The 14915-nt window shown below is 51.0% G+C and overlaps 1 protein-coding gene across 1 annotated transcript in view; it reads right to left on the bottom strand.

The window, feature by feature from the left end:
- The window catches only part of Dync1h1 (dynein cytoplasmic 1 heavy chain 1), a 63014-nt gene that overhangs the window by 14855 nt on the left and 33244 nt on the right, over positions 1-14915 (bottom strand). The window contains exons 34-53 of the mRNA XM_048799537.1: positions 14586-14798; positions 13519-13757; positions 13167-13323; positions 11933-12160; positions 11260-11490; positions 10920-11060; positions 10271-10504; positions 9977-10183; positions 9772-9893; positions 9144-9309; positions 7590-7753; positions 6611-6740; positions 4590-4723; positions 3660-3774; positions 3402-3563; positions 3105-3319; positions 2801-3005; positions 1069-1242; positions 847-966; positions 556-676 (exon numbers count right to left, since the gene is read on the bottom strand). Of these exons, the coding sequence (XP_048655494.1) occupies positions 556-676; positions 847-966; positions 1069-1242; positions 2801-3005; positions 3105-3319; positions 3402-3563; positions 3660-3774; positions 4590-4723; positions 6611-6740; positions 7590-7753; positions 9144-9309; positions 9772-9893; positions 9977-10183; positions 10271-10504; positions 10920-11060; positions 11260-11490; positions 11933-12160; positions 13167-13323; positions 13519-13757; positions 14586-14798 (3478 nt within the window). The remainder of the gene's footprint in view (positions 1-555; positions 677-846; positions 967-1068; positions 1243-2800; positions 3006-3104; positions 3320-3401; positions 3564-3659; positions 3775-4589; positions 4724-6610; positions 6741-7589; positions 7754-9143; positions 9310-9771; positions 9894-9976; positions 10184-10270; positions 10505-10919; positions 11061-11259; positions 11491-11932; positions 12161-13166; positions 13324-13518; positions 13758-14585; positions 14799-14915) is intronic.

The raw sequence follows: 14915 nt of genomic DNA, 5'->3' as shown, positions 1-14915 counted from the left end.
GAACTCTGCTGTAAGAGATGGTATTATGGTTTGGATGTGAGGTGCCCCCAAAAGCTCATGTGTGAGGCAGTACAAGAAGGTTCAGAGGAGAAATGATTGGGTTAGGAGAGCCTTAACCTAATCACTGAATCAATCCCCTGCTGAGGAATCAACCAGTGGTAATGAGGGCGGTAGGTATGGCTGGAGGAGGTCGGCTCTGGGCTATGTATTTTACACCTGGTGAGTGGAGTGCCTCTCTCTGCTTCCTGACCATCATGTGAACTGCTTCCCTCCAGCACACTCTTCAGCCATGATGTTCTGCCTCACCTCTAACCCCAATGTTGAGACCTGTAAAACTGTTCTTGTGGGGATTTTTAGTCACAGCAATGAAAAAGCTGACTTAAACAGATGGAGACATCCTGAGGATTTACAAAAGCCTCAGGTATCTGCCAACAATTCTTTGGGTGCACTACCAGCACCTCGAGGGAGGCCCACGTGTGGTCTAAGTCACCATCATCTGAGAGGCTGGGGGACGGCAGCCTTTTGGAAAGCGCAGCTGCGACTGCACTCCCGTACCATTCTGGGCCTCGATGACAGCAGGCTCCACTTTATCGAGATCCTCCTTGACACTCATTTGCTTGTCTGCGATTACTTCCTGCTGCTTGTGCAGCTGCTCCTGAATCTCCTGGCTCATGACCTAGAAAGAAAAGATAGCTCAGGCACAGGGTGAGCCTTGGACCCCCGCTGAGTGCCTCCTGGTCAGCAGCTCACACCACCCTCAAACCCTACAGCCCACCCAAACCACCCCTGCTTCCCCACTAGGCTGCACAGGCCCAGTGCCACATCTGCTCCTGGAACAGGAAGCACCTTTTTCTTTTCAGCCTCCTGCTGGTCTTTCACCATCTTTTTCAGCTTGTCGTTGGCTGCTGCGTTCTTCACCTCTAGCTCCTGGCTCTTTATCCTCAAGTCCCGGCGCAGTTCTTCTACCTAAAGAGCAAAACCCATGCTGGGAAACGGGCACACGCACCAGTCACCCTGCCGGGCCTTGCTGTAGCTGCTCGCAGGAGTGAGGCATGTGCCTTGACGTACCTGATCAACGGTTTCTTTGATTTTTCTGAGCCCGACGTTCAAGTGCATCTGCTGCTCCTCCAGCTCGCTACGCTTCTCGTGGAACAGGTTGGCATAGTGGTTGATGAAGTCCAGGTAGTGGCGAGGCGTGATGGCCATTGTCCTGCCTCCCCGCTTTGCCAGCCGAGCGTTAGCCTTTCAGAAGATAAGTTAAACCTTTTCACTCTTCAGGATGCTCTCTGGGATTCAACCTCAGAAACTGCTAACTGTTCCACTTGGACAGACCACAGCATGACGCAGTGGGATGAATGAGTCCTCAGGGGTCAGAATACTCCAGCTGGCTTCAGTCACTTACACGCTCTCAGGAAGCACCCTAAGAGCCAGGTGAGGTGGCACACACCTATAATCCCAGTGACTTGGGAGGCTGAGGCAGGAGAATTGCAAGTTCAAAGCCAGCCTTAGCAACTTAATGAGGCCCTAAGCAATTAAGCAAGACCCTGTCTCAAAAATAAAAAAGTCTAGGGATGTGGCTCAGAGGTTAAGTGCCCCTGGGATGGATCCCCAGTATCAGGGGTAGGGGTGTGGGGACAGCAGCCCCCGAAACCTTTAAGCCTTTAACTTCTCTAAAAAGGGTGGTGAGGGCTGGGATTGTGGCTTAGCGGTAGAGCGCTCGCCTAACACGGGCGGGACCCGGGTTGGATTCTCAGCACCACATAAAAAAAAAATAAAATAAAATAAATAAAGGCATTGTGTTGTGTCCATCTACACAAAAGATTCATTTTTTCTCTCTTAAAAAAAAAAAGAAAAAAAAAGGGTGGTGATTGTGCCACTTCAGAGGTGCCGTCCCCATGAACAGGCGCCATACTCTGGATCATCCTGTCAGCGCCAGCATGCCTGCCCCCCAGCCTTTCTTGCTTATTTTCAACAGAGAGACATGTCGACAGGTGTTGTGGCCATCTGTGATTCGAGGCTCTGGTCTTTGACTAGGAGGGAGCTGCTGGAAGCAGGATGGTGGAAATCAGCAGCAGAGAGAAGCCTGCACCAGACAACACCCTGGAGGCCACAGAGAGCCTGCAGACAGTGGTGACAGGACACTCACAAGCCCACGTGGGTTTTCCTGGCAGAAAGGACTAGTGTGGACTTGTCTGTTCCAGAGATCCTAGTGCAGTGGCCAGCAGACAATGGCCAGCAGGTCCAAGCCTGCCCGACAGACCCTGCAGGGAGACTGGTCCAGCCCCGGCCCTGTGTTCACATGTGGTCCATGTAGGCTCTCTGCTCCTGCAGCAGCACCGAGCAGCTGCGCAGGAACTTGGGGGGCCTGCAAAGCCTTACTCTCTGCTTTTTAAAGAGAATGTGTGTGTCCCCACCGGGCACAAGGGTGTACACCTTGATCCCAGCCGTACGGGAGGCTGAGGCAGGAGGATCAAAAGTTCAAAGCCAGCCTCAGCAAAAGTGAGGTGCTAGGCAACTCAGTAAGTCCCTGTCTCTGCCCCTGAGTTCAAGCCCATGTACCCCCCTTGCCCCCCCCCAAAAAGAGAATGCATGTGTCCCAAGGGCAGAGAAGATGGTTGTAGTTTAGAGAGAGCCCATGGGGGCTATAAAGGTCAGGGTGCTCAGAGTTCCCAGCCTGGTGACAAGGATGAGGTTCCATCAAAGAGGTAAGAAGTCAGGCAAGATACAATTCTTCTGCAGTGACGGAATGGTATCAAATCTGAAGTGTCACAAGGCCCATTTTTATCTCTGCTGAACCCACCTGGTGAAGAGTCTGATGGACGAAGACACAGCTGTTTACAATGGCTTCCCGATGTGATGGGGGCTGGGGCAGCTTGTCATACACCACGGGCATGTAATCTGGAACAATGTAGTTGGGCTTCTCCAGGTCCATTTTACTTGTGAACTCCTTGCCAACCTGGTACAGTGCTTCAGTGGACCAGTCACCAAACCAATTCAACACACACCTGGAAAAGGTGCCCCTGTCTCAAACGGCCACCAAGAGCAGGTCTGCCTTGAAGGGATACCAACTATTCTGACCCAGACCCAGGAGAGGACCAGCATACCTGTTGAAAAGGGCTGGCGAGGTGGCTGCGCGGTCCTTGAGCCCCTCAGAGGACGGGTTCATGGTGAACACCACATGCAGGTTGCGGATGACCTGGCTGGTGAACCACTTGTAGAGCTCCTCGTGGGAATCCAGCATCAGGCCCTCCTTCTGGGCCCCCTCTTTGCACTGTGTCATCAGAGTGGCGTACTCGTCTCCTTCAAAGAGACCCGGGACCTGGGGAGCAACGCAGCACTGACTTGCTGGCCTCTCAGTGCCAGCTAATAATGGGCAATGGGGCCCAGCTCATGACTCTTACCTCTCCATTGGCCAGAAGGGTGTTCATTCGCTCTAGGAATCCAGAATCTAAGACATTGGATTCGTCCATTATGAATGCGATCTTCTCATTTTTGCAGCCAGAACGTCTCAGTACTGTCCGAAGATCTTCATCAAAATCTTCCCCCGTGTACTTTCTATGGACCTACAGAAGCGGTGGGCAAGTTAGGTCCAGCTAACTCAGGGCTTTACCAGGAATCAGGAATCCGTTGCTGGATTACAGGCTACTATCCAGACCCACCTTGATCTGGTACACACTCAAGCCGTTCATCCAGGCGACGAACCGAGACAGGGTAGTTTTTCCTGCTCCACTAACACCAATCAGAAGCAAGTGTCCTTGAGGTTGACGGAATATTCTGAAACATTATCAGAGCTGATAAATTTTAGGTTTCCATGCCTCATTCCTCTTTTTTTTTTTTTTTTTTTTAAATATATTTTAGTTGCAGATGGACACAATGCCTTTACTTATTTATTTACATGAGGATCAAACCTGGTGCCTCACAAGTGCTAGGCAAGCGCTCTAACATGTAGCCCCAGCCCCAGCCTCCTCAGTCCTCACACTTCTTTAGGATTGTGTCCATGATATTTGGAATGTCTACACTTGAATGTGTACAATAAACATTTGTGGAACAATGGTGTTTGGCCAGGTCCAGTGGGGATGAAAGATCAGTAAGACGTGGTTCTGTCCTCCAGACTCTCAAAAGACCTGGCAGGTGAACCCAAATCCGCAGGAGGCTGACAGGGCTCTAACTGATGGTAGCCTACAGTGCTGGGGGGAGAAGAGTGAAGTTCCTCTGGGGACAGAAATTAAGGACAGCTGAGTGTGGTGGTGCATGCCTAGAGTCCAGCTGATCACAACTTCAAGGCAGCTGGGCAACTTAGCAAGACCCTGTTTCAAAATAAAACCAAAAGGGCAGGGATGCAGCTCAGTGGGAGAGTGCTGGCCTAGCATGCATGGGGCCCTGGGTTCAATCCCTAATCCACAACAATTAAAAACAGAATAATAGTTTAGAACAAGTAAGCTGGACTTGGAAAGATGACAAGGGGGAAGGTGCTTGGCAGAAAGGACTGAGGTGGAGGTGGGGGAGGATAGCACGAGGCCTGGTACAATGCCACACTGGGTCAAGAGCAACTGAGGCAAGGAGCTGGCAGGCACCATCGAGAGACCCACCTGTCAATCCTGAGCACGTGGTCCAGCACCTCATTGAACAGGACCAGAGGAACGTCAAGTTCTTCTTCATAGAAGACTTTCAGCCTAGCTTTGACATAATCTCTTAATTCTTCTTGGTCTACTGGGATATAATCCTATAAAAAAGTTAACATACAAATCATTTAGAGGAAATCATCTGAGTTATTAAAACAAAGTCAACTGTATTTCCTTGACTATGAAGAAACTTGAAAAACATGCTGCAAAAGATAATAATTTTTACAACCCAGCAACAAAACTGAGTAGATCTCTTCCTTTTTCCTTGTCTACCTATCTATCCATCATACTGGGGATTGAACCCAGGGGTGCTCTGCACTGAGCTATATTCCCAGCCTTTCTAAGTGTTTATTTGAAGACAAGGTCTCACTAAGTTGTACAGGCTGGCCTCAAACTTGTGATCCTTGTGCCTTGGTTTCCTGAATTGCTGGGATTACAGATGTACACCACTGTACCTGGCTTTTTGAATCTATTATTGATTTACCTACCTATCTATCGATCGATCATACCAGGGATTGAACTCAGAGGCACTTGACCACTGAGCCACACCCCAAGCTCTATTTTGTATTTTATTTGGAGACAGAGTCTCTCTGAGTTGCTTAGTCCCTCACTGTTGCTGAGGATGGCTCTGAACTCTCGATCCTCCTGTCTCAGCTTCCCCGGCCGCTGGGATTACAGGTGTGTGCCATTGTGCCTGGCTAGATGTATTTATTTTTGAATCTGCAGAGAAAACTAAAATTTATTGAAAGTTGTCAAGACTTAAATATGTTAAGAGATATACTGTGATCAGGGAGAGAAAAACACTACTATAAAAATGCTGGTTCCATGCAAATTGGTAAAGAGACACTATAATCCCTATCAGAATCTCAGTGGTGGTGGTGGTGGTTTTGGTACAAGCTAATTCCAAGTTTCCTTTGCAGGAGGAAGGGCTGAGAATGGCCAAGTTCTCCTGGAGGAGCAGCAGGTGTGGGTGCCTGTCCTCTCTGATAGGCGTACTGCCATCCTGAGGACAAGGTGGTGTTGGCACAGAAAGAAACAAACAGAGCAGGGGAAGAGGACGGAGCCTCAGAACAGACCCCTGCACAAAGGAAACTGTTGAGATGGGTGACACTGCAGAGCAAGGAGTATGCAATAACAGTCTGGGACAACAGCTGTCCACAAGAGAAAGACTGAAGATGGGTCCCTAGCTCATGCCCCACCCTAACTCAATCAGAGACAAATTAGGGGTTGAAATTATAAACCTTGAAGAATGTTCTTCAAAAGACCTTGAGAGAAAGAGGAAGAAAAAAGCCACTAGGAAGTGTTTTCTATCAATGAAAAAGGATGAGGACTGGTGTCTAGAATCATGTGAAGCTCCAGGGACCCTGCTCGGACGGATCTCCCTGTTTCTGGCTTGTTAGGCCTCCACCCAGCACGCCTTCCCTGACCTCAGGGGCCTGTTGTCTTCAGGAGACAGGGGCTTGCTATGTTAATCTTCTTTAGAGAAAAGAGACAATTCATAGCTGCTCTGGAAATGTCAACTCCAATTAGCATATGGAGTCTTTCACACCAGCCTTTCACAATTGCCCGAGCAGTGTGAGCAGAGTGAAAGCACCGTGGTGGTGCGAGGGATTCTGTGGCAGTATGCAGTAGACCCGATGCTCCTTGCTGCCCACTGTGGGGCAGGACGCAGTGGGGGCCAACCTCAGAGTGGGCACTGCTATTTAAAAAAAAAAAAAAATATATATATATATATATATTTTTAGTTGTCAGTGGATGTTTGTTTGTTTATTTGCGGTGCTGAGGATGGAACTCAGTGCCTCAGACATGCTAGGCAAGTGCTCTACCACTGAGCCCCAGCCCCAGCCTGGCACTGCTGTTCTGGATAGGGACTTGCTACCTTGCCCAGGCTGGCCCTGCACTTGCGGTCTTCCTTCTGTGGCCTCCTGGGTAGCAGGGATCCCTGTGCCTGGTGAGGAAGGAAGTACGTGTGAGACAGTGCCTGTTACCTTCGACAGCCAGTTGCTGTACAGGATGGGCCGGCTCATGGCTTTCTCCTTGTCTATGTTGGGAAAGTGCTTCAGGGCAACCATGTCGATGTTCTCATCAGTCCAGCGCCGCTCCTCGTCTTCCACAAGCCTGTGGGTAGGAGAGCAGCATGTGGTGGAGCAGCTGGAGGCCCCAGCAAGAGATACCAGGTGTGGGGGGCACGGTGCAGTCTTTACCATCTGGTCAGTTACCACAGGGAGGAGCCCAGGACTCTGGGACTCAGGGCGGCTTAAACAAGCTCAATTTTCCCCTTCCTTTCTTCCTCACCCCTTTTGTTCCCTCAGTATTGGGGGAACCCAGAGCCTCAGGCACTGATCTCTCTCCTTAGCTCTTTTTATTTTAAAAATAAGTCTCGTTGTCTAGGCTGGCCTCAAACTTGCAATCCTCCTGCCTCAGCCTCCCTATCAGCTGGAATTACAGGCATGTGCCTCTATACCAGGCAGATTTTGACATTAATATGAAAACCCTCAGAACTATGGCACCACCATTACGTTAAAAAAAATTCCTCTAAAAACATTTAATTCCAGGGTAGTTTAAGAAATGAAAATATATACAAATCCTGGTTTGGGAATGCAAAAATATAATTTTTTTTTTGAGATGAGAAATGAGGGAGAGGTTTCTCCCTATGCTTCCCAGGCTCGTCTCAAACTCGGACTCATGCAACCCTTCCACCTCAGTCTCCTGAGTAGCTGGGACTGCAGGTGCACATCGTTGTTCCTGGTGCATGTAACTGTTCCTGCCTCAAATCTGGTTTTAAGCTTGCTAAAAATAAATGCTTGGGCTGGGGATATAGCTTAGCTGGTGGAGTGTTTGCCTCGAATGCACAAGGCCCTGGGTTCAATCCCCAGCACCACAAAAAAGAAAAAAAAAAAAAAAGCACAGTCACAAGAACTCCAAGCAGTGGAGAACGGAACCAACAGGAGCCTTGGCTTCCCTTACCTATCCTGGAAGAGACGGAGGGCTTCATGGGCCCAAATCCGGATGAGGCCTTCAACAGGCAGCGTCTCCAGGGGCCGCAGTGCTTCAAAGATACCTCTGACCCACCTGGTCATTTCACGGGGTGAATAGATATAGTGGGGTTGTGTATCCTGAGTGAATCTCTCCTGTGGGAACGAGAGAAATGGAAGTTGCATGTAAGCATTTTAAGACGTGGAAAAGCGTCTACATTTTTATATTAAAGACAAAGGATCTAGACCCTGGGATACTTAAGGATGCGCTGGTAAACAACCTTAAGGCTGGAACACCTGGGATGGGGATGTGGCTCCATGGCAGAATGCTTGACCAACACCTGTGACATCCTGGGTTCCATCCCCAGCACTACAACTCACCCCAGTGAGTTGAAGCCACTATCAGAATAAAGGTAGAGTCAAGCTTCTCACTTTATGTTAAAACATGTTTAAAGATCTAAATCTTTAAAAATAAATAACAACAAAATTCTTCTAAAAATACTTAAAAAACAAAATATTGGGAAAAAAATATTTGCAGTCCAGGAAAGGGAAGAGCTACGCACATGGCACCCACCCATCAGCCAGCACCTCGGGAGCTGAGGCAGGAGGACTGCAAGCTGGAAGCCAGCCACAGCAACATAAGTAAGACCCTGTCCCAGAATAAAACAAGAGTAGGGGACGTAGCTTAGTGATAAAACACCCCTGGTGGAAACCCCTGTACTGCCAAAACCAGAACCAGAACCAGAGGGCACCAAGAGCAAGACAGACACACCAATGGAAACCACGTGGCCAGTCACCACTTGTTAAAGGGCAGCCGGGGAAGGCTTAACAGACGTGCAAATGCAGACCATAAAAACCACCTCTTGTTAAAGGGGCAAAGACCTTTTCTTGACTTTTTTTTTTTGGTACTGGGGATTAAACTCAAGGGCACTCAACCACTGAGCCACATCCCCAGCCCCATTTTGTATTTTATTTAGAGACAGGGTCTCACTGAGTCACTTAGTGCCTCACTTTTGCTGAGACTGCTTTGAACTCACTATCCTCCTGCCTCAGCCTCCTAAGCTTCTGGGATTACTAGCGTGCGCCACCACTGCTCCCAGCAACAACTATTTTTTTTTTTTTTTAATGTATATATATTTTTTAGGTGTAGATGGACACAACACAATGCCTTTATTTTTATGTGGTGCTGAGGATCGAACCTGGGTCCCGCCCGTACTAGGCGAGCGCTCTACCACTGAGCCACAATCTCAGCCCCAACAACTATTTTTTAATGTGGACAAGAGTGGGAAGTAGAGGGGGAGGTGCAGCTGGTGTCGAGTGTAGTGGTCCGTGTCAAGAGCATCTGGTGAATGTGTGGTTAAAAGTGGACAGACCCTTCCAGAAACCTTGGCACAGCAGGAATGCGTCAGCCACCTCAGTACCTGCGTAGGATGGTTTTGACGCCTGACCTTGTACAGGGTCTGCTGGCTCACCCAGAGCTCTGAACAAAGCCCAGTTGTTCCAGGTTCTTCAACTACGAAGGACTTGAGGAGCAGACTCCACCTACCTGGGACATGGTGTAGAACTCTACCATGGCAGCAGTGAGTGGCTCCGCGTAGGTCCGCAGGGAAGGGATGAGCCTCAGCATGGCGCGGTTGAAGGTGCCATAGATCTGCGTCAGGGAGGCAGGCCCCGGGTAATCCACATACACAACAGGCACGTGCCGTAAGAACCTGCGCAGGGAAGGCGAGGCTCAGCACCTCTGCTCGAGTGGCAGGTGACTGAGGCAGGGCGCATGCTGCTTGGGTTGGGGTCCAACACACCCTGGTTGGCACAAAAGACTTTACAAAGAATCAAGCCAAGATGGAAAATTCAGGCTGATTTCAGCCTTGCCTTTGTCCTACAGATGGTGTAGGGCAGCTCGTCACCACCCAGGTGGAAGTAGTTTTTTGTGGGGTGTTGGGGGCTGAACCCAGGCTGTGCATGCACTAGGCAAGGGCCCCACCACCGAGCTGTAGCCCAGTCCTGGTGACTGCCTCTGTACCATGCCTCCAGCAGCTCCAGCACAGAGCCAGAGACCTAGAGGAAGCCTGTGGCAAGCCACCTTGTCACATTTACAATCCAAGCCAAAGTTTTGTCGGGCCACGTTTATGGGTCTCCAGGAACTGGTGTGCAAGCAGCCAGAGTGGTGTTACCTGTGCGAGAGGGGCTTTCTTCCAGGGTCGGTGGGTGGATTACAAGCCCCCACAAACTGGATTCTCTCCAGCTTCACCCATGTTTGATCTGAGGTGCGGTAAAAGCCTCCATGCTCCACCATCTGAGGAAAGGGCATGAAATATGTCAGAGCAGCATGCGAAGCAGAAATGCAGAGGGGAAGAGGGGCCATGGGTGGGGACAGACCTGTCTGATGAAGGATATGACTCTCTGTGTCCCGTATTTATCCATATCTGGCAAGTTGATTTCGTCACAGAACAGTACCAGCCACTTTCCAAGCTGCACAGGAGCCAGAACGACCCCATTGGGTGTGCGCCTGTACTCGCAGTAGTGGTCGAACGTCTTCAGCAGGAGCTCTGGAGTGGTAGCGCTGGAGAAGTTAAGGCCCACAACCTTTGGAAGGGAGGACAAATGAGATCATGTGACCGCGCCCACATCCCAGCCCCTACAACTCTTGCTGCCCGCCTCCTGGTGTAATACCTCCATGTCAGGCAAGGCCCGGAGGGCACTGAAGAGTGTCATGGTCTTGCCAGACCCGGGAGGGCCACAAAGGACCAGCGGCTTATGTTCGGCCAGCCAAGTGTAGAGGAGGGCCTCATGACGGACAGTGTCCAGAGTTGGCACGACGACGTCAGGGGCCGCCACCTTGTGTGTCTCCACTTCGATCTGAGGCACCTTAGCCTGCCATGGGGACCACTCTCCACTGATGGACACCTGTACAGGGACAGGGGTGCAAGTCACTCCGCAGCCAGCATACCTTTTCCCAATAAGACTGCCCACTTTTACAAAAGCAGAACGCTCAAAATAGGGACAAGTTCAAGGCCAGCCTCAGCAACTCAGCAAGGTAGTAAGTAACTTAGTGGGACGCTGTCTCAAAATGAAAAAGGTTGGGAATGTGGCTCAGTGGTTAAGTGCCTCTGGGTTCAATCCCTGGTACCAAAAAAAAAAAAAAGAAAAAAGGACCATAAAAGAAAAAAGGACCATGTTAACCTGCACTCCTTTGTACCTGGTGACACTGAGAGGATAAAGTGCTTGTATGCCATGACAAGGTGACATGAAACCCATGCAGGCTGTTCAGGGATGGACTGAGCCCACACAGCAAGAATGCAGGGAAATCTCCTTCGCTTACCTCATAATCAATGATGGGTATGTTGGGCGCCGTGGGCAGGGGCACGGTTGTGATTCTCCTGATGTATTCACCCAGCTCTGCTCTCATTTTCAGTCGGCTGTCTCCAGACAAGGACCAGAGAATGGCATACACCAGGTATCGCTATGGAAAGAATTAAACCTTCATTAATGACAGCACAGAAAGATAGGTGCTGCGAGCACAGTTAACCGCGATACCTCCTAGGACCACGGCGCAGACACTTCCCAGCCCTCATGGAAGCCTGATCCTGGCCTGGAAACAACGCACCCGAGAGGCAATGTTTTGGGCTGGGGCCCTCCAGCCATTGTGACCTGCCCCCCACCTGGATGTAGCGCTCCAGCTGTTCGATTTGCATGGGGAAGTCGGGGTGGTTGGCGTTGTACTGCGCCACGTTGCGGCAGGCCTGGTGCAGCATGGAGAAGAGCGAGCCCAGGCAGCGTAGGCGGGTCAGGTCCATGATGTGCTCGAGCTGGAAGGCGTGCTCCAGTGCCTTGGTGACCAGGCCGTTGGAGGTGAAGTAGGGCTGCATGATGGTCGCCGCGTCCCTCTGGATCTGCAGGAGGGGGAAGGAAGCTTGGCCACCAGCTCAAGTCGCTGGGAGTTTCACCTGTAACCTGGGCCCTGGGAGAGGGTCACATGACTTTGGGGACATGCCCATGACCAGCATGCATTCCTTGGCGCCAGCAGTTCCCAAAGCCCTGCTTCCTGGAAACATGGTTTTCACCACTGGACATGGAAAGGGGCAGTCTTTCCACAATGTGCAGAGAAAAGAGGAAAACTGAAGGGTCTTTAGCTTTTCCCTAAACATCTTTTAGTTTTTGCAGCTGATACAGAGGAGCTTCCTCAGAAGCTGGTGTAAGACAGACCTGATTCTGCATAAGTGTGCCTGGCTTGAGTGGAAGCACTGGGAGCCACCACCTACCTCACTGTGCCCCGAGGTCACCACCCCCAACCAACCTGTGGCCCGAGTGGAGCTGGGGCGTGCAGCCCTTTACCTGCAGCATGGGGGAGGCAGCCTCCTCCCCCTCATCCTCTTTGCCCTTGCGCCGACGCTGCGCCTCGTCCTCCCCTTCATCCAGAGGGATGCTGCGCAAGCGGGCCAGGAAGTTGTTGAAGATCATGTCCGTGCTCAGCACGTCCTCGCTGAACCAGACCATGCCGCAGCGCGACACAGTAGCCAGGGTCGCGTACTTCAGGTCCTGAACCTCAAACATGATTCGCACCTTCAGAGACAAGGTGAAGCAGATTTAAGGACACATGTGGTGGAAATACGGACATCATAATTTTTTTACCCACACAGAAACTGAACCAGATGATTTATTTTTCTTCACTTACTTTAAAAATGTCTACCTACAATTCACACTGCCATAATTCACACCCAACCTTCTCTCCACAAAAAACTGGGCGGGGAAAGGGCAGATCAGACCACAATACCTACGACTCCCTGTCCAGGAGCTCTTGGTGGAAAAGAGGCAGTGATTCCCCGGGGGTGCCGTGCACAGTGAGCAGGCACTAGGCGCTCATCCCACCCAGATGTTGGCCCACACAGACCAGGAGGCAGGAATGTCACTACCTCCATGCACACAAGGGCTGGGTGACCTGCCCAGCCGCCACTGCTAGTAAATGGGTTGAGATTCTGATCAGGCACCTAGTTTCAGAGCCTTGAGCCCAGCGCTACGTGGCCTTACAGAAGACCAACCTCTGTCACATCAGGACAGTGCACACAGACTGAGCCAAGGCCGCATGGCCTGGCTTAGGGAGGATGACCACACCAGTCCTGAGCCTCTCTGTAAGGACTAAGGCCGTACACCGTGAAGTCAGCCTGGATGCAGTCCCTCACACCCTCATCTGTCCCTTTAGCAGACTCCTCCACACCACCCCTAGTGACAGCCATGGTATACCTTCTCAGCAGCTTATCAGGAAGGGCCAAGTTCCAAGCCCTCAATGGACAGCGGAGCAGACAGTACTGAACCCCACATGTACCTACGACAAGGCTGAATGTAGAACTAGGCACCGTGGAAGATAACTAACAAAACAGAAGAGTGAGGCCCATAAACTGCAGTGAAGCCGCACAGGGCTTCCAGGTCACTCCAGGAGCTCTCCATTCCCTACTCTCCAGCTGCGGCTGGCCTCTAACTCTGCACACAGGCACACCTCACGTACAGCCTGCTGCCCACAGCTGCACCTTGGGGTGTGCGCCCTGCAGCTATGCCCAGGAAGGCTACTCACGTTGGGTGGCAGGCTGAGGCGCTCTCCGTTAGGCAGGGTCAGGAGCTTGTTGTCATCCAGCACCGAGTTCAGGTTCTCCACCCACTCAGGGTCCACGTCACCATCAAAGACGATCCACTGGCGCTTCTGCAGCTCGCCCCGCACATTGTCTATGATCCTGAGAGGGAAGGGTTTAAAATGGCTGTTGACTGGAGGGGTTTTCCCATTTACAAATGCTCACCCCACCACGGTTTCTCAAGTGAGCTGAACTTGTTCAGAGCTTGGCTGGGCAAACAAGTCCCCTCTAGAGGGGACACTGAGAACAGTGCGTGGGCCTATTCCCTGGAATGCAAACCAGATCAAGCCAACGTACTTCCTGAGCACATGTGTGAAGAGCCCGTCTGTCCACTCCCTGGTGTTTGGGTCCAGGGTTCCGTAGAGGTGGTCTTTGCTGATGGCCTTGGGGTCGATGATATGGGCCACACCCTCCACTCCCTCCAGCCTCTCCAGAGCCTTCAGCAGCACCCGCCAGGCCATGCTCTTACCACTTCCTGAGGGCCCCACCATCATCAGACCGTGATTTATCTGGGTGATCTGATAGAGCTGGAGAACCTGCAGGGTCAGAGACCAGCACCGTGACCACCCCAGGGAAGGACAGGACATGCTTCAGCCACTGCTCATGATAGTGAGCAAGAAATGTATCATATGGGGGCTGGGGATGTGGCTCAAGCGGTAGCGCGCTCGCCTGGCATGCATGTGGCCCGGGTTCGATCCCAGCACCACATACAAAGATGTTGTGTCCGCCGAAAAAAACTAAAAAATAAATATTAAAATTCTCTCTTAAAAAGAAAAAAGAAAAAAGAAATGTATCATATGGATCCTTAACGGTAAGTACTAGAGTTCTTCAACTGAAGGAAGCCATATAGACCACATCCACACGGACCTTTCTCAATTGTGGGAGGTCCTCCAGGCTCCTCAACAATCGCACAGCAGATCCCCCAAGGACAACAAGGCCAGATGGCGGCCACACCTATAATCCCAGCTGTTCGGACAAAAAGGCAGGAGGGTTCCAAGTTCCATGCCTGCCTGGGCAACTCTTCGTGACACCCTCCCCAGCCACAGCCATGGTTTAATTCAGTACAGCGTTTCTCAGGGCAACACATACAACTTGCACACACAACACGAAGAGGAAGAGAAGAAACCAATACGGAACATAGTCATATACTCCTCAGCGACTGAAGCTGTTAAACTAGTACTGGAAAATCCCGTGAGTAGGAGTTTTACTGGCTTAAGCAAATTTCCATTAAAATCATGTCTTTGTCCACGTTTTTAGGGAATTAATCATACCACATAAAGGAAATTTCCACGTTTGCTATCTTGAACAGGCCCTGGGGGAGCGCCTCCCTGTACCCTGAGAGCACACAGCCAACAGCCCTGTACCTTTTCAACCCACATTCCACCAACTTCTTCTCCATCGCCGTACGTCAGGTACATCTCCTGACACACTTTCTTCAGCTCCTCGCGAAGGGCAGTCATTTCACCCCGGTGGTACTGGACACCAGGGAACACGTCCGACAGGAGGCTGAAGAGCAACGGGATGTCCTCTGCCACCAGCTTGGGTACCATGGTCTCACAGACACTCTGTATCAGGATCTGTTATAGGGGCGTGGGGAAGTGTGTTCCCTCAACTCTCTGTCAATCAGTCCACCCCACCCATCCTGACATGTGAGTCACAAGAGCGCGCGAGTCAGGACTTAAGAGACACGAAGT

The sequence above is a fragment of the Marmota marmota genome, unplaced genomic scaffold, assembly GCF_001458135.2.
Source record: "Marmota marmota marmota unplaced genomic scaffold, marMar, whole genome shotgun sequence".
In the NCBI taxonomy this organism is placed as follows: domain Eukaryota; kingdom Metazoa; phylum Chordata; class Mammalia; order Rodentia; family Sciuridae; genus Marmota; species Marmota marmota.
This window is presented reverse-complemented; position numbering and strand designations above follow the sequence as displayed.